Source organism: Malurus melanocephalus, unplaced genomic scaffold, assembly GCF_030028575.1.
Source record: "Malurus melanocephalus ecotype Western Australia unplaced genomic scaffold, MMel_1.1 scaffold_52, whole genome shotgun sequence".
Classification (NCBI taxonomy): Eukaryota; Metazoa; Chordata; class Aves; order Passeriformes; family Maluridae; genus Malurus; species Malurus melanocephalus.
The window spans coordinates 1,023,174-1,050,383 of record NW_026623284.1 but is presented as its reverse complement, the minus strand read 5'-3'; the positions used below and the strand labels follow the sequence as shown (position 1 = coordinate 1,050,383).

The window sequence follows — 27,210 nt, the reverse complement described above, 5'->3', positions numbered from 1 at the left end:
CATAAAGCAGATATTGCACAAATTGCTTTTTGTCATCTGCTTCTGTGAGGAGCCTAACCCCAGAAACTGAATTATTGTTGCTGTGTTAACAGAAAATATCAGAGTGTTCAGTGCAAGTTTTAAAYGCAAGCAGTGTACTCCTCTGTGCCCAATGTAAACTCTACATGACTGCTGCTCTGCTGGGCTGTGGAAGGAGCAGGGAGGCAGCTGTGGCTGCAGGGAGATGGGTGCTTTATTTGTGTGTGTGCTCAGAACTGATCTGGAAAATCCAAGTTCACTGTGAAATTACACCCCTTGTAATACTGGAAATGTATAGAATACAGAATTCAAAATACAGGCAGCACTGATGTTGTTTTTAGAGAAGTCAAGGAAATACTTGTTTCTCCAAAAGGCCTGTGGGATCCACTGATTTTCTTTTCCTTCCTAAAACAATCGAATAATGGACTTAAATTTATCACAGGCATCTTGCACTATGAACACTACTCTCCAAAAGTATTGACATCCTCGCACATGTTGTTGCCCAAACAGGTGAAACAGCTAAAGAATAAGAAAAATTAAGCCAGTCCTGGGAGCAGTTACAAAGTCAATTTTTTACTTTGATCATATGTCCCTAAGGAAGGCAGCATTGCACTTTAGAGAAGCTCAATACAAAGATTATCAGAGCAGTTCTGGTGCCTCTGCAAGTAAGACCATGGCTCCTGGAGGAGCAGAGAAAGATAATTTCTTCAGAGGATGGGGATATTAGCTTAGGCCTCTTTGGCTGAACACACTGTATGTACTAATCAGAATTAACATGCTTGATTCAGACACTATTTCTTTATTTGGATTCAAATGTTCACAAAAGCAGCAGGGATTTTTTTTTTTTTTTTTTATTTTTTTAGACCTTGCTGCAGATGGAAATTTCCATACTATAGTTCTGCAATGATTGTAAACAAGAGGTTTCAACACCATCAGATCTTAAACTTTTATAAGAAGAGTGGCTGAATAATCTGTAGGGAGGGAGATCAGGGCAATCCAACAAAGGATTTTGTGCAGAAAAGGAGGAACTGAGACCGAAAGCTACAATTCTGCTGCTCCCCATTTTTAAATTCTAAGGAAGACAAGGCAAAAGGCAAGGGGGAGGGGATGGGAAGAAAAAAAAAAAAAACCCAGACAAAAGGTGGCTAAATTTTAAGAACTTAGAAGTTTATTGTTAAAGTCTGTATCTCCTCCTTAACACAATATCACATATTAGTTTTCATTTGAGAAAGTAAATGAGTCATAAGAGAAAAGCCTCCTCAAATGCTACAGGATTCCATCCCTCTCCCACACCTCCTAGTTCAAGACACTTCATAGACAATTCCCCATGCTGGCTGACTTCAATTTTGAGCCATGACACCCAAAACATGACATATATGGTCTTTTTTCATGAACCTGAGGAGTGAACAGGGACAGAGTTTGCTTCCTAAAATACAACCTTTCTCAGCCACATTCCCAGGCTGCTGTGAAGAAGCAGCAGACAACGCTGAGCTTCCACCATCCCTGTTCCACGTCCTCCAGTTTGCTGTACATCCTGGAGATACAGCGGCTCTGCTTCTGTCACACCTTTAACAGATCATGTTCTCACACAGGAAAACACAGGGTTTCTGCATTTCCAACCCTTGTCCTCGGCACAGTAGTTGATTTTAAGCTAGTTCAGGATTGGCCTCAATCTTCAGGCATCAATAGAGGGATTGAATGTTTCAAGCGTGTATTTATACAAACCAGGCCTAAGTTATCTAAGGAACAAATTGTCCCTGCCACACCTCTCCATGGCAGCAGCCAGGCAGATTAGTTTTGTTTTCCTTCCAAGGAAGAATAAAGTAAAATAATAATAAAATAACAGGTTTTAAAAACCCCGTATCTAAACACCTAACAAGGGTCATAGTGATTTGGGGTTAAATCCCAAATTCTAGGTCTTCCTTAAGGCTTAGATTATAAATCAAGTGCAAAACTGCCAAAACCTTGCGTCATATCTAGCAAACACAGACACATATTTCAAGTGCAGAAAGAACATTTCAAACTCTTGAAACACAACCAATCTCGTTAACAAACCCACGTTCTCCAAGCTGAGSCGTTCTGGTTCATGACTTCTGAACTTTGTACAGAGATGTGCTCCAGCCTTGTGCAAAGTTATCTCCATTGGAGAAGACTTCCCCCCAAAGTCTCATTTGACCATTTCCACCTTTTATAGGACTTACAGACTCTTTTACTGACTGATTTAGTAGGCTATTTTCATAAAATCCTCTTGCTACACTGTTACAGCAGTCTGAACAAAACCAAAAGGCAGATCCAAATGCTTAGGCCTCCTTTTATCCCATTTTGGTAACCAAAGGACTATCACTTGCTCCTATAGTTTCAGATCCACTAATTGAAGAGTGCATTTCATCTCCACTGCACCACTAACCATGTAAACCCAACCAACCACCTGTCCTGCTTATGAATTGAAATCTATGAAGCATCATAGCACCAATAAAAGCAGCTATTACACCATCCTTTCAAAACCAGATGAACCTTTTTCCTCCTTTTGCTTTTGGTGGTGGTGGGGATTTTTGTTTTCTTTTGTTTTCTTAAACCTAAGAGGAGGGAGTTGGAAAGCCTGGTTGTTTATGCGTACCAGTCCCTTGAATTCCTTGTTCAAGTTTGCAGCCTATATACAGTTTTTGATTAATATCTATTTGACCACTTTGACTTACTTTTGAGTTCTGCATCTCTTACTCTGCCTGGTTTTACTAAACTGGCACCAATACCTGCAAGCTAAACTTTATATTTTTATAGCATTAACAGGGATACCTTTTGAGACTCTGTTTTTATTTTTTTAAAACCAATAAAAACAGTGCCACACAGAAAAATGGCTACTTTCATACACATGTGAGCAGTGACTATGCTTTGCTGCTGAATTATTGCATAGATTGGAAAACACAGCTCCGAGAAAAGATCTGTAATTGTTTAGTGGTTGGGCTGCTGGCAGAATTCCCTGCCTGGGGCTGTTTTTATAAATAGGCCTGAGGACAAACAAACAAGCTACTAATAACAAGTCGACTATTATGTTTTGAAGCAGCCCTGCTTTGTGTTGCCCAGCACACGAGAGGCTCAGATGGCAAATATAGCAAAACCCGTGGCAAGAAGTAAGGATGGATCATACCCATGTCAAAATTTCAGTCTGTTAAAATAAACTTACTTGGGGGGAAATACCAAAACACACAAGGCTGTCTATGTCTATGTACTGTGTCAGATCTCCATTTCCACTATTTCCACTAGGTATCATTAGGAAGCGAGGTAAAATGGCTCAGTAACAGCCATCACCAACTCCAGAAATGCTGGTGAATTCTTAAAGCCAGCTGGTCTTGCTTTTTTTCACCAGTTCTTTTCATTATGTCCTACTCATAACTACACCAAAGATCTGGACAATACTCAGGACATCCTGTTTGACTCTGAAATTCTCAGGTTTGTCAGGAACATGATAGTATCTCATCACAGCTCTTATTGGAAGCTTCTCACTCCACAGATAATCTGGTGGCTACTTAACCTAAAGCAAAGGTCAGATTTTCTGCCACCTCTACTTCAGGCCATTCATGTAATCTCATCATGCAGCAAAAATTTTTTGTTACTTTTAATGTTTTCTGAAGGTAATTTAGGCTTCCCAGCTAAATATTCAAACAATTTATTGGCTCTTCATTTCCTTTCCTTGAGAAAGACGATCTGTCTTGGTTCTCTGCTATTTCATAAACTTCTTTCTGTTCCAGGAAATAATTACATAGTAGAAGACATATTTTACATTTGGTCTTGTAAGCTTATTTTTACCAATCAATGGAAGTCAGAGGAGTTCATATGGGAACAACCCATCCTGATGCAGTAATTCTTCCCAACAGTGAAGCTATAGTAAAACAGCTTGGAGGAAGGTGAGGAAAATTAGGGTCCTTACCTTTTAAATTTCTCTCCTGATGCTTATGGATCTTAACTCTGTTACGTGGAGGATGATCTTCACCAGCCTCTATCAGCCCTGGCTTCCTTGACGTAGACATCACAACTTTCCTGACTGCTGCCCATCTTCTCTGCTAAGCTGCGTCTTGGAGGGGCTTACTTTTTCTTTCCATAACTGTATTGGTTTTGCGTTGTTTTTTTCTTTTGTATCCTCCTTGGAGAGCGCACTTCGTCCCCACGACCCTCCCTCAAAGACTTAGCAGCTCTTATCTCTTTCTTTATGTCATTCAGCATTAGCAGCTTAGCCTTGGAAAACAAATCCTCTTTTTTTTGTTGATAAGAAGAGCCACTTACGCTCTTCCTTCCCCTCTGTTTTCTTCTCTCTTTGGAGGGGAGATCTCGCCAGTTCTAACACCACTTCATGCAGTGAYGCAGGCAAGAACATGAAGTCCAGTGGCCCATGTGTAATTGCTACCGAGGTGAGCACTTTCCCGATAATGCCCAGAAACGATGGAGTCAGCACGGATTAAGGAAACAACGAAGCGCTCAGCATTTATGGCAACACACTGACGCGTTTCAGGGTGCGTGCCGCAGCCCCGGGGGAGGCAGCAGTAACATCACCAGCACAGATGAAAAGACTCTAGGTAAGGCTAAAAACAAAACCAAACCAAACCAATGCATTTTCCCAGAAGAAAACACTTTTTTTTTTTTTCTCAGAAGACGAGTTCTATCTCTCTGGTGGAACACTGGTCCTAATAGAAGTGAAGAAGAAAGAGGAGCTGGTAGGAATAACAGGCAGGATCAGCAGCTGGTTTCTCTCCAGAATCAGAAGCCAGAGAGACACAGCTCCCTTGGCACAGCAAATGCCCTCCCTGAGAGTGCCCTTGTAAATCAGCATCTCTGCCACAAGATGAATTTGTACTTGGTTGAACTTCACATGGTCCAGAGTCTGCAACACAAAACTATCACAGCTTTCAGCAAAGCTTAACTTCTCTGACCTCAGGATGGTGGTGAGGTGGACAGAACCAGCATCCTCTCCRGGGATCTTGGCAGGTGAGCCAAAGGAAATGCCAGGCCAGGGGCTAGCTGGTACCTGCTCCCTGGATAAATGGACTACTACAGGGCTGTTCATCCAGCAATTTTACCACAAGCATTAAATCCACAGGAGAAGAAAAMCCCCAAACTTACCACAGCCTAAGCATTACCAAATCAACCATCTAAACATTTCTCTGCATAAGTTTGCATACATGCAAATAACTTTGTTCTTGACATCTTGCTGTTTCTCAGCAGGTATATATAAACAGCACAATAAAACCTTTGGAGCACCTACTTACACAAGAGGGAACGAAAATTACATTCTTTTTCAGCTTTAACATAACTAGTTGTTTCTGCAAGTTTCTGCTGCCCTGCTGTATCACAGCTATTCCAGCCCCACCGTCAGCTTTAGCCAATTGTAAGTCATCAGTTTTCAACACACAATGCAGCTGAAAGCCAGTTCTGCTGGTAGCACTGTTGGAAATGAATCATTATTGGTCCAGATCTTATATTAACCTTTTATTTCCCTTGAATATCACCAATGAAAAATGACAGCTCACATGCTTCCAAGAGACCAGAGAAAACAGATAGCAAAAAGAAAATTTAAAAAAAAGTACGGAGATAGGTCAGGGAAACAGGTAATAATAAATAAGACATTTTTTTCAAGCTAAGTTTTATCTAAAAATAAGATTTTAAAGGAAAAATTAGAAAAACATATTATTTGTCAAATAAAAAAAACTTTATAATTTTGAATCACAGGGTCTCCTGGTCTGTCTTGTGCCATCACTGTCAGACTCTGTTCAGCTCTGGCCTAGAAATAAATCAGATAGCTGTGGGAGACATCTCAATTTCTTACTAAATTCTGCCAAGATTTAGTTTGCACCCAGAAAATCCTTGTTACCCGCTTTACATTCTCTTGCTGTTTTTCTTTGCCACTCAAGACCCAGCTAACATTGCTGAGAAAAAGGGAAAGTCTCTTGTGCTCTCTCTTGCTGGCATCCTGGGCAGCATGGAGAACAACAAGGAATTTCAAGTCCCCAATGCAAGGAGAAGCAATAATCTTTCCATGAAACAATTTCCTGAAACCTGGGTCAACAAGAACATTATCGTTAAGCTAAGCCAGGCACCTTGGTGATGATATCTAGCTACTGGGTTCACTCCCTAACAAAAACATCAGACTCTCTCATGGGAAAGACTGGGTAACATGAACAAGTGAAAGAACAGAAATCAGGTTAATTTAATCAATTTAATTTAATTATTTTAGTTTAATCCTTAATCCCTCAATAACGTATTCAAGGACTGTAATTTTGTAATTTTGTCTAAAAGYTGAGCATTCAACAGCTGGATAGAGACAAACTGAAGTCCTGTCTCACTGACAGTACCTGTCTCAAAAGGTTAACTAAGAGCTCTCATGGCAATGTTGCTATGGATAAAGCACATGAGATCACAACAGGCATCAGGAGGCCCCCAGAACACATAAAAGCTTTAATACCATATCGATATATATAAGCACTGTGAAAGCTCATSTGGAATAATGTGTACAGTTCTGGTCATGTGCTCAGGAAAGGTTAATTCAGCTGGCAACAGGTGCACCACAGGGCTGTTTTGACGATGAGGGGAACAGAGAGTCTCTCTTGTGGGACGTGACTTAAGGAGCTTGGCTCGCTTGGTTTCACAGTTGACAGCTGATAGTGTATGTGATCCTTCTCCACAGTTACATAAGGCGCATAAACATCAACAGGGGAGAAGAGATAAAGGACACTGTGGGTGCAATTAGAARATGGAAAATTATTGTGAATAAACTTAGATTGGAAATTAGGAAGGGAAAAAGGAATGATGTTCTGGAGGAAAGTTCTAATGAGAGCAAGAAATATCAACACTTTTCAGACTGATGAAGTTTATTGCAGGGAAGAKGTGTTGGTATTGCCAAAAGGATTTTCCTCCAGGAACAGGAATGGAAATAAACAGCAAGGCTCCTTCTTGCTTTAGGCAACCTCTAGAGCAAGAAGGGAAATAAATAATAATTAATTCTAGGTTCAAGAAATTCTGATCCTATTGCTGAGACCAAATAACTGACAGATCTGAAGAAGAAAAACAGCTCTGATGTCTAATGTCTGAAAGATGAGGAAGGGCTGCAGACATGGGGAGAGGAGCCATTCTACATGTAATGTGAGGGTCAACATAAAAATATAAAATTATTCAGAAAGGTTAATTCTGAACTGTTTTCCAAATTTTGAAAGAGTCTGGCACACAATATGTGGCTACATGTCAGAATGTGACCTTTTCCGCATTCAGAGYGTGATAACCATCTTCTTTGAATACACCTGCATCAAAACATACCAGACTTGTCATAAGAATCCTTGTTCCCTAATGCCATGGTTCTGGTCCTTCTCAAAAGCCTCACATCAGATGTGCCCSAAGGATTATATGCAAAAAATACACATGGAAATATGGGTGTGTGCAGGCATACTCACATACACATATGCATAACAAACATGGGATACTACTCAAAAAAATGTATCAWCTGCTTATTTAAGAATTTCAAATGCCCCAAGTTTTGATGAAGAGCAGTATAAGGACTCCAACGGGCCATCAAAAGGATTCTAACTATGTAAACTGACCAACAAGCAGAAATTAACTTTGTAACCTACTGAACAGCCTGGGAAAACAAACAAGCAAGCAAACACTGTTTCTGTGAATCTGAAAGGAATTTCTTTTTAACTGATTTGAAAGAGAAGCCCAGAAAGAGGAAGGAAGAACTTTAAAAGTGAAATTACAAGTAAACAAGGACAGAGAAAGAAAAAAAAAAAACCAACTTCCTGAAAATGGATGGGAAAGACCACCTAGAAATACACAGCATTGGTATTTCCAGACTTGACCAGCTGCCACCACAGTCCCAGCTTTCACCTGTCCCAGCTACCTGCCAGACTACTTTTATCACAATTAGAAAAAAGCAGACCCTCAYTGGGGGAGTTCTGAGCCAATTTGTCACCGTCCTTGCAGGTTCAAACCACAGTTCCCACGGTGAGGGCGTCCTTCGCGGCACAAGCTCTTCCTCAGCTCTCCCCAGGGCTTAGGGAACAGATGGCTCTCCAGGGGCTTCAGCTGCTGGAACTTTGGGAGTCTGGTGACCTGGCTTTTAAAATAGTGGGAGTAACTTCCGTTGCTGCCCCAGCAATGCTTTTAGGAACCCAGAGCATGCCAAAAACACTGCCTGCCCTCGCATATAACTCGAGTAAGAAAAKCGCAGCTGTACTCAGTCTAAGGCAGGGAGATGCTTTCCCAGCTCTTATTTAACGCTGGCTTATTTCCATCAGCCGTAACAACAGCGAATGGCAGAGACGGGATGTTTGATGGGGAGCCATAGGCCCACAATGCTCTTTGACTTTGCTTCAAGTGAATCCAATTAACTTCATCCACCACTGAAGATAATCAATGTTTTGACACAGGAGTCTGGCAACACACCTCATCCCACGTAAACTCCTGAGGCCAAAGGGAGCCATGTYATAGATGATCTTATATAGGGAAAGCTGCATACAGAGCCAGTGCAGAATCAGGAGTAGGGTAGGCCAAGACATTTGTGTTGCTCACTTACCTGCAATGGTCTGGCTTTAAGCATGGTGGGGTTTTAGCTTATGTATAAGACAAGGGAGCCACTGGACTCTACTTTCCAGCTTTCYATAGTCTTGGGCTAGTTACTTCTTAAATTTTTGCTTTCCAAGCTTCACATCAGAAATAATGATACTTCCAGGGCAACATTTACTCAACCATTTCTTCTAAACATTTAGAAATTTGCAGAAGTAAGGACATGGAGGGGGGCAGTGCATTAGGGTTATTATATTGGCTCTGCCCCAGGCTTGCTTTCGAGGAGAGTTTTAAAAGAAATGCTTGGATCAAATATCCCATCAATAAAAATCTGGATATCCTCCAAGAGTCCACTTCTTTGGTGAGAGCAAATAAAGCAAGTGTCCCAGTGTTTAAGATGTAAGTGGAACCTTGAGTGCACAGAAGGTTGATATTAGAAGACATAGTTGTCTGATAAGGGTTACAATCTGCAGAGGATAAACTGAATAGCATATGGATAAAAAGATGAGACTGGGGAAAGTCAGGGTCTTGCATGTCCTGGAAAATTGACAATCCAATGTTTGGTGATACTTTACACTCCAGATCCAGATGAGTTAGGGCACTGATGTTATTGGGTTCATTAGGAAGCCTTCCAAACCAGGACCAGTGYAGGCAGGCAAAGTGCTAGAGAGAAAATTGAATTTACATGGAATGAATAAAAACATGTTTTTCTTCAGACACAGAGAAGTAAACTACTTGGTATGTCCATTTAGGACCTCACAACAGTTTCCTTCAGAAAATGAATTTTTACTCCAAACTCTGTTCCACACTTTGCATTTTTTGGCACAGTTCTCCCTATCATGTATTCCGGATGAAGTAACTTCCTTGAATTCCTGCATAAATGTTCCTAGTACTGCTAAACACCAGCAAAGCACCTAGTGATCTCTGTCCCAGATATCTACAGATAGTTATCTATATGTCAGTCATGTATGACAAAACACAACTTTTAAAACACTTCAGGGCTTTTCATGTGCAAAAATTTGTATCAGCTCCAGAGTTTACTCCCCACACTCTGTTCCCAGCCAAGTAACCACCCAAAGGTCAGTAGAGCAAGTGCTTGGTTTGGGCTACAGGCTCCCTTCAAGATGAAGAGCACAGCCACGAGGGTGTGGGKGTCAAGACTGCCATGTTTCACACTTCAAGGATATCCTCTTCCTCCACAGCCCTGACTCATGGAAGGAGAAGCATAGCTGGATCCAAGATAAAGCAAGCCTGTGGTTAGGAGGTTATACCATTGCTCAAAGTCTGACTAAACTTGGCTTTAACCACCAAATCGACTGTGTGTTTTTGCACTGGTAAGGAAATGAGACGTTCATGACCTGATTCAGAAACTAAAGCTTTTGACAAAGTTTTAGATGAATCTGTTAATGAATTACCAGCAATAGCTGAGCTTATGTTTGACTAAATTTGCACAGTCAGCTTAATGAATAAATGTACTTGGAAAAGACTTAGCTGAGATAAACTTTTGTACTCACTCTGCTTTGAAGTTATACATAAAATACAGAAATATATTGCACCAGTCACTGTTGCTTTATATGTGATTTCCCAACAATAGAAAGTCAAGAGTGAGAAAAAGTTAAGACTGTTGCCAGAACATATAATTAAATTTCCTTCTCAAAGCTATAAACCTCCTGTGAAGCCCAACCAATGTGCCAGACCAAGAACTCCAGCTCCAGCCATCAGAGGAAACTTCRGTGTCTCCATTGGTGTCACAGATCTTTTTCTGAGTTCTTAAAGTGACACACCRTCAGACTCACAGGCAGCAGTGCTGAAAGACCTATGTAACACAATATCCTAGAAAGGAAAACATGAACTTTTAAAGGCCTATTTTTAATTAATTACCAGATGGAAATAAACCTTTCTTGGAACTTTCAGAAGCTTCTCAGAAAAGCCAAGCTTTCTCTCAAACTGGCCTTGTGTGCAAATTAGGACAGATAAAAGAAGTTTTTTTCTGTTAATGAAATCATGATAACTTCTGAGAGGATGSTCAGGAAAGAAAACAACATTAACTAAATCACCATGATCATTCCAACAACAAAAACATCTAGCCAAGTGTATGTACTCCACATAAAATCCCCTGATATATTATGCAAACATGCATTAAATAGCTTGAATTTACAAATGCTCAGCCTGAGCAAAAAGGYATACTTTATTTAAATGGCTGTTATAAATCTATACAAAGTACAGGACTTAGCTTTTTAACTGTCTCTTCATCTCATATAGCTACCAAGCATCTATATAAACAAAATATGGTCTGTCAGACTTCTGTTTGGCCATTTTGTATTTTGTCTCTACAATGGGGATGTGAAAGAGAAAGGCTGAATGTATTTATTCTGATCTGGGCATCTGGCCAATAGTAAAAGAGMTATTTTAGGTTTTCTGGCTCACAGTGAGTTCAACCTCTTACCTGCCTCTCCATTTAGACCACAGCTACAGAATTACAGCTGTAATATAATCAGGATAGCAGAGAGGGTGCATCATATCATCAGCCATAMATATGACCAGTGTACCCTGGTTTCCCTCTCCCATCTCCATCACAGCTCTCTTATATCAGGCATTTTGTCATCCTGTCACATGTGGTAAGACTTGTGGTAAGCAGAGCTGTAAAATTTGTCTGCAAGGTGAGAAAGTTCACAGCAGAACAACTTGAAGAGACCTGGTTGTTTGTCAAACAGAATTATTGCAAAATCAAAACCAAAAATACTGATATTTTGGTATCCATTCATGAGATATTTCAGGTACACCATACTTTGCTCATTTATACTTCACACATTCAAAAGCTTTAGGTGGTTCCTTCTCCCCTCCCCCTAACCTGCACAGAGCCACAATGAAATCCTAACACTTCCACCCCGTGTCTCCAGTTCCAACCCCACTGTCCACAGCAGCTCCAGTGATGACAGGAAAAATGTTCCTGCTAAGGCAAGTAACATCAGAATGCCAATCAATATATCTACTGGTGAGCAGCTCAGAAAGATGGAAATCTTCCAGCAGGTTCAGGTGCTCCATGCTCTGTGCTGAACAGGTTGCCTAAGCCAAATAAAATAATCTTTAAATCCCTAAAATGCTAATTGTGGGTATGTTCCAGGAAACTCGTGGCACACATTAGCATTAAGTACCCCACCTGTGAGCAGATAAAGCCACCAAWATTCTGAAAAACAAAATATTCACCCCTAAAGTTCACCCATGTCTCAGGGATATAAACAAATCTAAAAATTSTTTCCATGAAGACCCAATATGTAATTCTGTGAGCCTGATTTTTGTTCTTTGTATTTTGTGATTGTGGTGGGTTTTAGAAACTCTCTGGAGATAGCAGCTAGTGCTTTTGGCTTGGGGAATACTGCTAAGGGAATATTCACAGAATCACAGAACAGGTCCAGTTGGAAGATACCACAGAGGGCCATCTGGTCCTACCTCCCTGATCAGGCAGGGTTGTCCCAGAGCACATGGCACAGGATTATGTCCAGATGGTTCTGGAATATCTCCAGCGAGGGAGACTCCACACCCTCTTTGGGCAATCTGTCCCAGTGCATGGTCACCTGCACAATAAAGAAATTTAAATAAAGAATATTGCTTGTGTGAACATTGCAGTGGCTTTTGGAAATCACAGAATTATAAAAATAGGAGCACATAATATAGAGAAATCTGATGTGAAAACTGGAAGACTAGGAAGAAGGCTGAGAAACTGAGATCTTTTGGCAACATGCTCAGAGTCAGCCTTAGTCAGCAAAGATTTTCAGGAGATTACTGTGAAATGAAGTTCGCCGCCGAGTGYCAGGAAGTCAGATTTCCACACTAAAATGATAAATATTTTCAATGGTAGTTGCTGGGAAGCCAATCCTGCCTGTCAAAATAGAGGCACCACAATGGACTGTTGTGATGAATTTTACAGGATGAATTCAATTTTCACTCTGACCGATGATCAGTCTTTACAGCTGTCCTTGCGATAACTTTCACAGCAGTGAATTTACATATTTTTAACTAAAAAGGGATCAATCTAACTCCTTAGATAAACTCCACTATCTTTCTGCATTGTCACTTTTCTGCAATGCTATCAGAAATCATATTTCTACTGTTAAATAGTTTTCCATCTCCCTCTTTCCATTTAAAGCACACTTTGGCATAATCAGAGTGCTTTTCAATCAGCCCTGGTCAGAACAAGTATCTGTCTCGGAGACAAAGCAAATGCATTGGGATGATCAAGTTACTAAYGACAAATCCATTATATAATCAACAAATTGGTGTTTCTGCTGGCTATTTTCTTTCCTCTTGCCTCCATAATAGTTCTCAGTTCAGTCAGACATTTGCAATTCATTTAGTAAATGGACAAACTAAGCAACTGGGGTTTTCCYAGTTGTGTAGCATTGTACAGATTACTAATTGCAGCTGTTCCATTTCACTGCAGAAATATCTACTTTTCAGCAGAGGTAGGATGATCCTTCAGGCACAGGTGTAGATGCAAGTGCCCTGTGCATCACTTGGGCTTTCTGTTCCCTTGATATAAAGAGCCTTTCCATCTCTAGGGAATTAGGAATCCCAGCATGGGCTGGTAGCTTACCTTTGYACAAAAAGTTCCACTGTTTAGTGAAATATAAATTTACTCATTTTACTTTATGCATGTCACTAAATTTACTAATTTCATTCCCAGTTGCTCAYAATTCCATATAGCTCCCATTCCATAGGATAAATGTTCCATTTTCAGGCTCATCCTACCAAATGGTCATCTCTTCATTATCGTTTTTACCTGATTTGTTTCTGAGTTTAAGGAAAATACAATGTAGGTATTTCAGCACAGCAGGTCTTGAGAGGAAATTGAGGWTTTTCATTATGAATAATCTCCTCCCCCCACACACATCCAAATATATAATTTTACCTTATTTATTTCACACAGTTGATCTGGAAATCACTYCACCCTGCTTCAGGTTAGAGTACACAATATAGAAAAGAGTTACTTAGATATTTAACTTCACTTCAGCATGACATACTTTGAAATGCAACTAGCATGTTACCTTATTAATTAAGTCATTCAAGTTTCTCATTTCCAATATTTAGGCAATATCAAATAGCTAAAAATTAACAGATAATTCAAGCTATCTCAGCAGCAAAATACAACTACCTGTTACAATTCAAGGCTGCTGAAGTCCACAACCCCAAAGAGCCAARAAAATCTCTAGAGGTAAATAAATAAAAAAAGAAACCTAAAATTATCTGGCAGGGTAGCAGAGGATTCCTGTCATGGGAGTTCTCCTGTGCTACATTTACGTTCCCAATAAGCAAGTCCAGGCATATTTGTTTTTACACAGTCGTTTCCACACCAAGACACATTTCCATTCCCCCCTCCCTTCTTCTGCTTTTGTGTTCCATCATCCACATCAACAATTAGTGGAAGTGCCTAGCTGTGCCTGCTCACATTGTTCCCAGACTTTTCTCTCCCCCAGTGAGCTCTGAAGACCATGCATTATTTGACATGACATGACTTGGAGGCCTTCTACAGCAATGCCTGTATGCAGGGAAGCAGACAGAGGCAAGGAAGAAGAAAGTTAGTCCTGGTTACAACTATGAGGGACAGTAGGACTCAAGTCAATATGTGTTAATCCCTTAGCACAAGAACYCAGGTGACTGCACTTTAAATTACTCAAGTCTTGTAAACCAAAAACCACCAGAAATAAAAACAGCCTAAAGGTCAAGCTCATTGCTCTGTTTGTTTTGTGACATGAAAACACAGGATATTCATAACRTGGGGTTTCCCCTGAAATAATTAAATATCTATTGTATTTTCCATCACAGCTCATTTTTCTGCAACATGAGCAATTTGCCAGCTTGTCTATACACACTGAATGTATTCGGTTTAGAGCRAGCAGCTGCACACAGGGTAGCTTCCCTCTACACGCACAGGCTCTGCACTTCACAGAATCACAGAAYAAGCTGAGTTGGAAAGGACTCACAAGGTTCATCAAGTCCAACTCCTGGCCCTGCACAGGACCATCCCCAAGAGTCCCACCATGTGCCTGAGAGGRTTGTCCAAATACTTCTTGAGCTCTGTCAGGTTTGGTGCTATGACCACTGCCCTGGGGAGCCTGTGMCAGTRCCCAACAACCCTTTGGGTGAAGTACCTTACTCTAATATCCAACCCTGAGACAACTTTAGGCCATTGCCTTGGGTCCTGTCACTGTCACCACAGAGCAGAGATCAGTGCCTGACCYTCCTCTGCCCCTCACAATGAACTTGTAACTGCAATGAGCTCTCCCCTCAGTCTCCTCCAGCTGAACAGACCAAGTGACCTCAGCCGYTCCTCACAGATCTTCCCCTCAAGGCCGTTCACCATCCTCATGGCCATTTGGACACTCTCTGATCATTCAATKTCTTTCTTATATTGTGATGCCCAAACTGCCCCCAGGACTTGAGATGAGGCCAGGCCAGGGCAGAGCAGAACAGGACGATCCCCTCTGCCCAGCAGCTGATGCTGTGCCTGATGCCCTCAGGACACMCTTGGCCCTCCTGGCTCCAGGGCACTGCTGATCACATTCAACTTGCCATGGACCAGGATCCGCAGGTCTCTTCCCATGGTGCTGCTTTCCAGCCTCTCATTCACCWGTCTGTCCATATATCCAGGGTTGCCCCATCCAGGGGCAGACTCCAGCACTTTCCCTTGTTGAACTGCATATGATTGGTAAGGACTTGTGTCTTTATGTGTTTTTTAAATTAATCTAGTCAGGTGCACAGAACACTCACGACCATAAAAAATAAACAAAGGTACCTGTTGCCCTCTGGAAATTAACTCCTGGAAATAYATTTTCTGGAAATGGATGCTTCCTTAGAGTGCATAGTTAATATTTCTTCTCGTTTTGTTGCTAAAGCCCAGAGAAATTCAATTTTACCATTCCTTCAAGAGAAGATGATCRATCCCCAGACATATGTCGCCAGATGTTCAGCCTGTCTGTCCCAAATCTCATCCATTAAAGTGCATATACTGATCAATGCCACTGATCTTACAGCCTGTGTTTTTACACTTGTGCCTCTTCCTTAGTTACTTCAACCCAAATACTTCTGCTTCTTAAACATGCTAACAAAAAGGTGTATGCAGGTTAAGGTAGTGAAATATATCATATATTTTCATTTTAAAGCATTTATATTTGAAAGTAAATTTGGAAGAACTACCCACAGAGTCCAAACACATTAAATGCCTTCTGTAGCTCACAAAACTTCCACAGTTTGCAAGGTATAAAAAGTATAAAAAACCCTCTCACAATTTTAAGTGATCACAGCCGTTTCTCAAGTTACATTGAAAAGAAATTTCTCTCTGAAGTCTCTATCAAATGTAATACTTGGTCCCTCTCAGTCAAACATAAGACAAACAAACACAGATTTTATTGTGTGTCACAACAGATTGCAATGCACCAAGTATCTGTATTAGTTTCAGTCTTTATCATCAAGAGAGCAGCTGCTATTTATCTCTTCCCAAATTACTTCCTAGTATTACTTTCAATCTCTGTTCCATTAAAAAAAGATTTCTGACTTGGTTTTTTTTTTTGTTGTATTTTTGTTTGTTTGTTTGTTTGTTTGTTTGTTTCCATTTTAGGTATCAGGCATAAGAGAATGTTATTGGAAGCAGAAAAGTAGGAAAGCAACTTCTGTTTGTAACGCAGGTATAAATAGCAGAGAGGGGAGAATGGCATCTTACAAGTTTGAAAGATGTAAAGCTTAATATTCAAATGTAATTAAGGATATCCTGATGCAAATGGACTGGCAGGATCTTCAAATACTGTAAAGGAACCTAAGATGCATAAATTCCTTTGAAAAATCCCATCTCTCTGAGTTACTAGCCTTCTTAGCACCTATTTTCTCAAGGCTTAATCTTGTGAATGGCATTTCAAGTAAACTTAAATCATCTGTTTTTCACAGATTTCTGGATCTGAGACTACAGACAGATGGACATCAAAAGCGAATGARTTACCAAGGCTTACCAAGTTACCACTCGTTTTATCTGACAATGAAAATAAAACATATTGGCTAAGTGGGAAGGCATTGTGAGGCAACATGCTTTGTTCAGCACTGCAGTGGGACAGAAGGATGCACAGAGTCTGTTGGGAATTCCAGCTGAGGAAGAGCAGCTTGCCTTGCCTTGGTAACTGGTTGAGGTCCACCAGGACAGCTGATGAATACTGGTGAAGAACAGTTTTGTCTGACTAAGAAATGGAGACGAGCCCACTGCTGTGCATGATTAAGACATGTACTGACTTCAGATTTTTACAGCTGAAAATCAGAAGAGTTCCTGTAACAGCAACTTTTGCATGCCAACAGATGACATTTCCACAGGTCTGCCACAGTGAAAAGAGCCAGAACTCTTAGTACAATACAGAAAAAAAAATTCAAATAATTGCACTTTTTGAATTACAGGATTTACTCTGTAAAAAAAGAAAAAATGCTGGCATGAACCCTCCTGCCTCTGGGCAGCTTAACGCAAGTACAGTCATTCTAAAACACATAAAAAACACAAGGAAAATGTATAATTAATCATTACCCAACTAAAAAAAGTCTCTTAAATTAGTATTTACCTTCAACATCAACTCACTAAATAAAGAGCACAGGGAATAGCTGAATAACATCTTCTACCTCCCATTCCTTTCAGGCTATTAATCTTTTGTTTATGAATAATGTTGGCTCAACTTTTCACATGGCAGAAGATCCCCACTTTCCCATAAAAACATAGAGTTGATCTAGAATTAGTGGAAGGAGTATCTAAGAATGGTGTTGAGATCATGYTGGTATTCTCTCTCCTGCCCTAACTGGCAGTAGTACTAGGGAATGCCCAGCTCCAGCAATTGGAAGGACAAGTCAGTGGAATGCAGGAAGGGAGACAGAATGCCTGCAAACTCTTTGGAGATTGCTGCAGGTTGAACAAGGCCAGTAAAGAGCTATTTCACATGGACCCAAACCCCATTTTCTTGACTATGTAGATGACTACATGTGAAATGGCTATAGATGCCTTGTTTCAAGAATTCTACAACTGATATCCCATCAACTACACAGAAAAGACTAATAATTCACAACTTTMAACAACCACATGAACCACATGGAGGGTGTGATAATTAGGCACACTCACTGGTACCACTTTTGACGTTGGAAATTAAAACATCTTCTCTAATTTGTCTAATACTCTCAATCCTCGGTCTTCCTGATCAGGCYGCCAAGAGTCATAATAGTGTTATTTTAAGACATGGCATGACTGACTGTAGACATTAGACTGGAATCCTTCCACTTCACACTATTTTCATAAAAAGGCATATTTGAAATATTTTCATAAAAAGCAAAAGGAAAAATACTTCCTATGACTACTGACTTAGGTTAACTTTATACATGGATATGTCTTAGGTTGTGCTTGTACACAAATCCTTATGGAACAAATACTGTAAGAACAAGGTTGGGCTCATGGTTAAGGTAAGTGAACTGGGTCTGAAAACTTCAGGAATCCAACTGTCACATTCCTATACAACATGGGAAAGGTTTCTTAAACTCCAACCCTCTCCTTGAAAACCRGCACTGCTGAGATAACGTCATTTCTTCTCACCTCCTCCAGCCAATACAATCTGTGAGGGCTTTAAATTCTTCAGAAAGTTTGTAGCAACACATGTATAGACATCTAACACCATCCAGTCATGCATGGAAAGAAGGTCCCACAAGCTGTTTCAGCGTGGCACACTGACACTTCAAAAAGTTTATTCTTTGTGGACTTAAAGCCTCAGCCATCATCAGTGCACAGTTTCCACCTCCTCTGCCCTCAGGCCATACAGCAGATAGAGACTCAGATTGCTGATGATTTAGTGCTCATATCCCTGAATGCCTTCCCTCATGCTTCTTGGTTTAGATCACACTTCCAGCACGGGAGCCATGATTAATACTCAGTAACAGCAAATCCCCCTCTAATGAATTTATGTAAAAGGAATGACAAGGCATAATGAAAACCACATTCCAGAAGATGCAATGCTCTACTCAGAAGCTGGCAAACTCACATATACAGCATGATAACACTGACTAAGCACCTTTTTTATCTCTTCCTTACTCTTCCTTTCTTTCTCAAGTCTTGCTGGGACAACTGTGCCTCCAGTTTAAATACCCATCTCAGAGAATCCTTTCCCCAGAAGTCTCAGCACTACACTCCTACTAGCCAAATCAAATTTCACTCCCCAGATTGGCTCTATGYTTTTGGAACAACCAAATGTGGAGCTAAATTCCATGTGTCTGAACAATAATTAGTCTCCAGGAACTTTCAGAACTTTCACTTGCCCAAATGTGTTCTGTCAGAGCAGTGAAACTGTGCAGTTTCCATCCTTGGGGATATCAGAATCTGATGGGGCACAGTCCTGAGCAACCTGCTCTAGCTGACCACTGGGTCAGCAATAACACCTGGACTAGACAATCTTCAGAACTGTCTCTTCCAACCTCATTAATTCCATGATTCTGTAAAAACATTCATTTGCACTTACACCTATTAAAGGCCACAGGCTTAACAAACACACTAAATGCAAACATATTTAAAGGCATAGAACAGTCCCGGATCAATGGAAATTTATCAAGGATTGAGGCTAGATAGCAAAAACAGTCATCATGACACACTTGAGCAATTTCTACATAATTCCTCTTTTCACATTTCAGGTTTCCATGTAGAGTCCATTCAAAGTAAGTGGCATGCAGGTAACAATCCATTTCTTCCACTGGACAGGCAACGGGCAATGCTTATGGCACCTGTTTCATCCACCACATTCCTAAAACTTTCCCATTTCTATGGAAAGCTTGTCTTCATTTAAAAGTTTCTTCATGCTTGAATTCAGATTTTACCCCTAATCTAGCTCACCAAGTATTGAGTTCTCCAATTCCACAGAAGACACATTTCCAAACTCTTCTAAAGGAATTAGYGGGCACATAGCTTCCACAAACCAGATCCAGACTTCAGTTGTTTGTAAAAGACCCCTAGTAAGTCCAGCACTGAGCAGGAAAATGCTGTGTTTTATAGTCCTGTCAGGCAGCACTCTGACCACTCAGTGAGGTTTGCTTTCTTCAGCTTGCAGAAGCAGAGTATTTTTTTTATTTTCATTGTTCCAGCAGCATTACTGACACGAAAAGTTGACTGAAAATTGCACAACACCTGTTGTGAATAAATGATGATAAAGACTTCATAACATGACAGACAAYGCATATAATGCATACACTTCCTCCTAATGAATCCCCAGATCTATGAATGTGCTCTCCAGCACCTTAAAAAAAGCATATAACTCTCTTACTCTGGTCACAAAAATAGATTGAGTCTTCAGCTTATGACATAGGTTCTGTTTTTGGAGCAGAAGGTCACAGACACCCTTTGCAATAATGACCATAAGGTCTGAAGAGTCACAGTGTGTGAAATAAGTGACAACCACAAAACACACACACACACACTGCTCTGCATCCCACTGGGTCACGCTTACATAATGTAATTTACTGTCAAGCTAAATTTTATGAAAATTTGAAGGATGCTATAAACCATTCTATGAATCCTCAATGTCAAAAAATGAAGGATTGTGCTATGTTTTGCTTCTCTACTGTGGAAATAATGCTTTCATGCATTAAAGATTTCATATGTATTTATATGCAAGCAATTTAAGAGAGACAGTAATACAGAAGCAAACACTAAACCGAAGCAYTATGTTCCAGTTTCTACAACCACCTAAAGAAAAAACACAAAAATCATTCTGCAGCAGAAATTGTCACATAGCTCAGTGTTTTAGATCACTGCTGATACAAGAAATAGTTCAGCAGTATAGCAGAGTTCCACCAAATCATAAATAATATTTTGTATTTATTGATGGCATCTTATATTCATGGATGTTTTATAAGCTTTCCTTTTCAGGAGAAAAACCATACTCCATTTTAAATACACTCAAGCTGCTTTTTCTTTTAGCCTTTGAGGACATGCACAAGTCTCTCCCTGATTGTGAGACTGTAACTCTTTCTCTAGTGTGCCTACAGTGCAAACAATAGTAGAAAATTGAGACGGCAGTGCCCAGGAACCAGATCGGGCCCTGGAGCAAATTCCCAAAGCCTGGTGATCAGTCCAGGGTAAATCAGCCCACAAAGGGGCTATTTCTATGCCAAATAGACATTCTGTGACATCTCTTGTCTGCTCTTGATGTTTTCCTTTATGCTTCATTTCTCTTGTAACCAACTTTGCTCACTCTTTACTCCCTGTGCATGGGATGCCTTTTGACAGAAATTCAGCTTTTCTTCAAAGGAATCAGAATTATGTTACTTCACTCAATACGAATGTCCTTATTTGGGCCACCAATGGTCACTCAGTTTTGGCTCCTTTCTTCTCCCATTAGCCCAGACAGCAACTGGGCACATCAACCTACTTCCATGACTGTCCCATACATCAACAATAAAATGTTGAATTCTGCTTTYAGTCACATCTGAGTGCTCCCTTGTATGCAATGTGGTGCCCAGGTGAAGCTGAGTCTTTTGGGTTTGTGAACAGATGCTGGAACGCCCTAGGTGGAGATCTACCTTCCACTGCATTCCTGATGCCTCTGGAGCATGACTTTTCTTCTGTTCCACTAATTCCCAATACAAGCATGTTGTAAACTTCCCTGAGGCCAGAAGTCTCACCATCCACATTTCTGTGAGATTCCATCCACATTCATGACTTATTTCTTCAAGGAAATTCACATTCCTCTAAGCCCGCAGTCCTCATAGACTCAGATATAAATAAGGAGACAGGAGCAGAATCTCATACTAGGAAAAATGATGTTTTATAAGACACAGCACTTTTCTGTAAGCTGATGATCTCTTTGTGTTATGCTTTAAAACCAAAAAGACTGTGAGCTTCCTTAATTGCAGTGGCAGCTATTATGATTGTAAACATGAATCCTTGCTTTTATCCTTCAGATAAATTCACACCGTCATCTCAAAACTCCTGAGCAAATACCTCTTGCCTTTTACTGTCTTAATATATCAGCCCTTGAGGGAGGAATCCAAATTTAAACTTCAAGGCCACAGAGGCTCAGGACAACTCAGAGCCTGCCCTATGAGAGTGACAGGGAGAACAGTTGCAGATTTAATTTTAGGGAAACATTTCTCTCTCTTCTGCCTCTCTCTCTCCCTTCACCTCTTTTTCCCGAGAAAACAAACATTTTTTTCCATTCCTAGATCACACTGGAAGCTGATTTCTTTTCACCTTGAAAGAATTCACTAGATTATTCCCCATCTGCAGCTTTGTAAAGCGATTCCTAGACTGAAGTGCTGTTCTCATCAGCCCACCCTGCAATTACCAGGAAACAAGAAGCACCCTGCAAAAACTGTGACAGAACAAAATCATTTCACAGTGATTTATTAGGCATGCAGCCACTAATGACTTTGCAAATGTAGAAAGCAAGATGGAGGGGCAGAGCCAGAGTCAGCAGTAGCTGTCAGAACATCATTGTCATCCCTTGGGTTAGAAATATTTAAGCCATCTGATGTTCAGCCTGGCATCCCAGCATAACACCAAGCCTGGAAACAACAATAAATTTTGACATTGAGGAGTCTCTTCAGAATCATAGAGGTTCACAAAGAAATGAGAGAAAGAGTGCAGAGATGCTTCTTTGGGTGGTATTGAAAATAAAGAATCCTGATCTCCAAGCACATACTTCTAGTGCATCAACTTTACTGACAGGGCTGAAGTACCAGAGGCAAGAGACACCACACTGAACTGAAAGATGTTTTGATATGCATTCACAGATGTTATTTTTGTGCTTATTGTGAAAAAAATTCATTGTTCTTTKGAATAAAAAGTCACCTTGCGATGTATTTGGGAAAAATCCAAGGAAGTACCAAGCTCCTGTAATTCCCACCTGCTGGGATCAGCAGGTGCTTGGCACTTGGCATAGTGAAGCTCTTGAGACAGGTTCTGCCCCCAATTGTGCTCATGTAAGTACAACATAACTTTGCTGGTGCTGACTGAACCAACCCAGATGAAATTCAAAGTAAACAAGAGCAAAATCTCTCCCCCCCTCCCCCCCCCCCGTACCGAAGGACTACAATGGCAACATTAACATTAGAACAGATCGATTTTGCAAGATGACAAAAGAACATTCTGATCTCACTGCTTTGTGCTCCTATTCAGCAGACAATTGCATCCCATCTCAGAACAGAGTTTTTAAAATGTTCAAAGCAATATGCAAGCATTAACTTCTAATGGCTTAAAAAGGAATTTTATAATGCTAATGTCTTCACATTACAGATATGATGCATCTAGGGAGCAAGGGTTTCTATTTAAATCTGTAGCAGCTTTTAAAGATATTTGGACCAGAAATTTCCATTTAGGCATCTCTAATTTCAAGACTTCTGAATGTGCTGCTGAGACACACAGAGGTTGGGATGACCTTTACAAAGGCTCCCACAATTATRTTACGGTCCATCTAAATTACTACTTTAAGTCAGTCATGTATTTGCAAAGAAAACAACAACCAAACAAGATATCCCATCATTCCAGCCATTCAGCAAACACTCCCCTGCCACACTACAGAATACAATGCCCTCCACTTTACTCTTGGCTACTGAACAAGCTGAGAGCAGCAAGGAAAGCCAGCCTGCAGGAACTTAGTGGTCCACCACCATTCTCAGAAGCACAGGCAGGGCACCACCCACCTATGCTGCAGGAGACTGAACACAGAAAGAAAGTGAAAATAGAGTGTTTCCAGATAYTTTGTATCATGTCTTGTTCTTGCTTGAGAAAGATGTACCTGAGAAATGCTCTGGAGTGTTGCAAGCCACAAAACAGCCTTCTTCAACTGATCCATTTTTCCTACTGTCACAAACAAACCCAAAGAATTAAAAATTCGTGGGAGAGAAGAGAAATGTATACAACTTTCTTTTCAGAAATGCCTACTATTCCACAATCCTCTAACCCAATTATAGTGTATTTTGCATCATTCACCTTTATTTTTTTCCACAACAGATAATATTACTTTCTAAATCAGCACTTCTACATGACCAATAAATAAGTTTTACGCCAGCCTGAGTCTCATCAGTACCTCTCCGTGCCATTGCTTTCTCTTTCAGAGTTGACTCCTCTCTCCTCTCCCACTCAGACCTTGTTAGTTCTTCTCTTGTTCCTAATTTGAAGRTCCAAATGAGCATGAATTACATGTCTCAGCAATAAACATGATCTCACAGAATCACAAAGAAGAGGATGAACAAAATAAAAATTACAGTCTGGTGAAAGCTCCCTTGACAACTTCAGCTACACTGACAGGCGCCACTGAAATAATAGGAATGATGCTTCAAAACAACAGCCAAGACAACGTTATGAAAGAGGAAAAAAAACAGTCTAAACAGATCTTTTCAAATGCAGATTCCACTGTCAAGTAAGGAGAATGAAAAAAAATGTTCTTCCTTATAGCATGGTCATGTTCAAACTCTGCCAGATYATAGAAAACCACTAAAAATGTGAATACAACCTGAAAGACCCTGGGCTTATTTCTGTCCATTTTGGGAATGTTAGAATGGAAGAGAAGGATCRTATTTTGCGGATGGGGAGGAAGGATGGAAGGTGTTATCTCATTATCAAATCCTGAATCACTTCCAACTGGGTGAACAACAAAACTTATATTGACTTGAATGTAACATCAGGCATTTGCAAACTTGTATCTCAGTCACTGCCACTACCCAGGTGACAAACTGCATAGCAAAAGGACAAGAGAGTAATGAAAAGGAAACATGATGACCCACTAATAAAAACGTTCCATCCAAGACAGAACCAAGGAAATACCCTTGAAAAAAGGTTGTGTATGGATTAAAGATAAAATTAGGGAAAAGCATTAGCATCCCTCTGTCAATAATGCTTTAGTGCAAATGAGTTCCTTAGGCACTTTTTCCGYGTTAGCTTCACACCATAAAAGGAGGAAAATTGTTTTAAATTCTGGTGTGGTCAGAGATATCTGGTGGTCAGCAGGYACATCAAAAGCACTAGGTGCATCCTGTAAAATCCTGCAACAACTACAGGATCTCCAAAGCTACCTTTGGCTCCTCAGCAGGCAGAAAATGCAGCTCCTGAGAGCAGCAGGGGAGATCCAGCTGCACTAGAGTCTCTGGCTACTCTGAGTCAGAGGTGGAGAGGCAGTGGAAAGAGAGGGCAGAGACAATATAGCAGGCAGGGTGCGAAGGAATAATGAGCACCGGCTGAGCGGTGCTTTGGTGTGGTAMATTTTTTTTGCTGGTATTTTACATTCCCTATTGTGAAGTACTACTGGCAACATGGTGAAGTTTATTGCCTACAATCTTCTGTCACAAATACATAGGCACCACCCATGTTAGCAGAAACAAACCCTTTTCTTCTAGCACTGAATGCACTCAGCTCCAGAAGTTTTGGCTTGGGCTCTTGGGCTTGGGCTCTTGGGCTTGCATTTCTCCCCAGAGGAAAATAAAATCTGCAGAAGAGTCATGTATTTTTCCTCCCTTTTATTCCACACACTTGAGACACCTAATAAATTTCCTTTGACTTCTTATTCTTTCTTTAAAACAAAGGAAAAACTTAGAACCAGAAATATCTTTTTGCTCCTTGGTGGCCTGACAGAGACACGAGAAGAACTGTTTCCCACTTTTATATAATGAGATTTAAAACAAACTAACAAACAAAAAAAACCCAAACAACAATAATCAATAAAACAAGAGAGCGCACAGAAAAGATACAAGGACTTTGTCATTTCTTGCCAGAAGTACTGAAACCAATTCATCAGGAACTGAGAATAGAAAACTAAGAGCTACATAGAGCACAAGAACATCCTAATAGTAAAGCAAACCAATAACCAAAGTTTTGAAAGGCATGTAATTCTGAAGATGGAGCCAGTCAGCTTTTAAGTACTAACTGGAAACAGAGARAAGCTTTTGATTTGTGATTATTCTGTATCTATAAACTGTAATTTCTTGCATGTTACTTTATAGTGGAATATACAAAACAAAACAGAGCTCGCGAACTGCATGGCTCACTARTCTGCTCCACTGTGAATACAACTGCCCTGCTCTTTTGGCAACGACCAGACTGCTCGCATCCAAATCTGAGCGAGCTCTGGGTCCCCCAGACCTGGGAAATTCGGAAGTGGATCAGTCTTGAGAGAGAGGGAAGAGTCAGATTAAACCCCGGTTCAGCCACAGGCAGGGACAATGCCCTGAACCAAACCTGGGCATGTTGAGACCAGCGTTTAGGGGTGAGCAGACCTTTAGCTAAATCGTGCTGCGAGTCTGAGAGGGAACTGCGTGAGACAAACTGAGCCAAACCCACAGCCCAGGGCACAGAAGCACTGGTTACAGCAGGGAGTAAGAGTCACTTCAAAACGAGGATACCGAGGATACTCTTTCGTGCCACGGACACTGCATCCTGAGCTCCCAGCACCGCACGGGGGCCAAGACCCCACTCTTCAGCCCACCCCAGGTGTGGAGGATTTGCTGTTGCGGGGCTGCACCCCCAGCCCAGCACGCCCCAAACTCCAGAGCTCGGCGCAGGAAACCTCTCCCTGCCTTTCTGCGCCCCATGTCAGAGAAAAACATGCCTAAGCCACGCCAGCTGTCGAAGGGGAGGAAGAGCGAGGAGCCACTTACGGGGATGTGCACTCGCAACATGAGTTTCTTCTGGCTGGAGCTTTTCCTGCTGCTGCTGGAGGCATCTTTCTTCTTGTCCATGGCAGTGCTTCCCATGCCTTCACCCGAGCGTGGTGCTGAGCAATGGATCTGGAGAGGGAGGCTCCTCTTCCACCTCTCCCCACCGTACCACGGACCGCAGTTACTCCAGGCTCCTTATTTTCTTTTTTCCTTTTTCCCCCCGCTTCCTAATGGTTTAGGATTTTTTTTTTTTTTTTTTTTTTTAGAGGAAGGGGGGAGAAAATGAGAAGCCGAGGGAAGGGGAGGAGTTTCTCCAGCTCCGGTCTTTAATCCCAGCAGCGAGGTGTCAGGGGGGACCTTCGCAAGAGCATGAGATGCCCTTACAGACGCTGCTCCCTTTCTCACTCTTCCGCCCTTTCAAAAATATCCGGAGCATCCTGGGGGAGGGAGGGGGACAAAGTTTCCTTCCCCTCGCCCAGCCCGGCCGCACTCTCACCGAAAGAGAGAGAGGAAAAAAAAAAAAAAAAAAGAAACAACCCCCAAAACACCCGAAGGCCACAAAACCCGACAAGGGGAAGGCGCTCGGGCGACGCTCCTGGCAGAGCGGGGAGTCCCGCGGGGAGCCCGACCGGGAAGGGAGGGAAGGAGGGCAGGAGGATGGGAGGAGGTGCCCGGGCGCTCCGAGAGTCCCGGCAGGGTCCCCKTGAGCTGCCAAACGAGCACCACGCAACTTTCCCGCAGTCCGGCCGCTTCTCCCGGCTGCCGCTCGCCCCGGGCCGCCCCGCCGGCCCCTTGGCGGGGGGAGAAGAGCTGGATCTGTGCCTGCATTCCCCGGGCTGMCGGAGCTCGGAGGTGGGCGAAAAGGCTGGGTTTCATCTTGCCAAAAACGCCCAAGGGCGGCGCGGTTCCTCTCCCTCCCGACCTCCCAGGCTGTTTCCTCGCCTCCCTCCCGGCAGGATTTCTCCCGGCCGTAGCCTAAGGAAGGGTTCCTAATTTTCCCCCCGG

General features: G+C 41.5%; 1 protein-coding gene across 1 annotated transcript in view; it reads right to left on the bottom strand.

The window, feature by feature from the left end:
• Positions 1–26,463, bottom strand: part of PRKAG2 (protein kinase AMP-activated non-catalytic subunit gamma 2) — a 209,617-nt gene extending 183,154 nt beyond the window's left edge. The window contains exon 1 of the mRNA XM_057365396.1: positions 26,206–26,463. Within this exon, the coding sequence (XP_057221379.1) occupies positions 26,206–26,301 (96 nt within the window). The 5' untranslated portion in view covers positions 26,302–26,463. The remainder of the gene's footprint in view (positions 1–26,205) is intronic.
• Between the last annotated feature and the right edge of the window lie 747 nt (positions 26,464–27,210).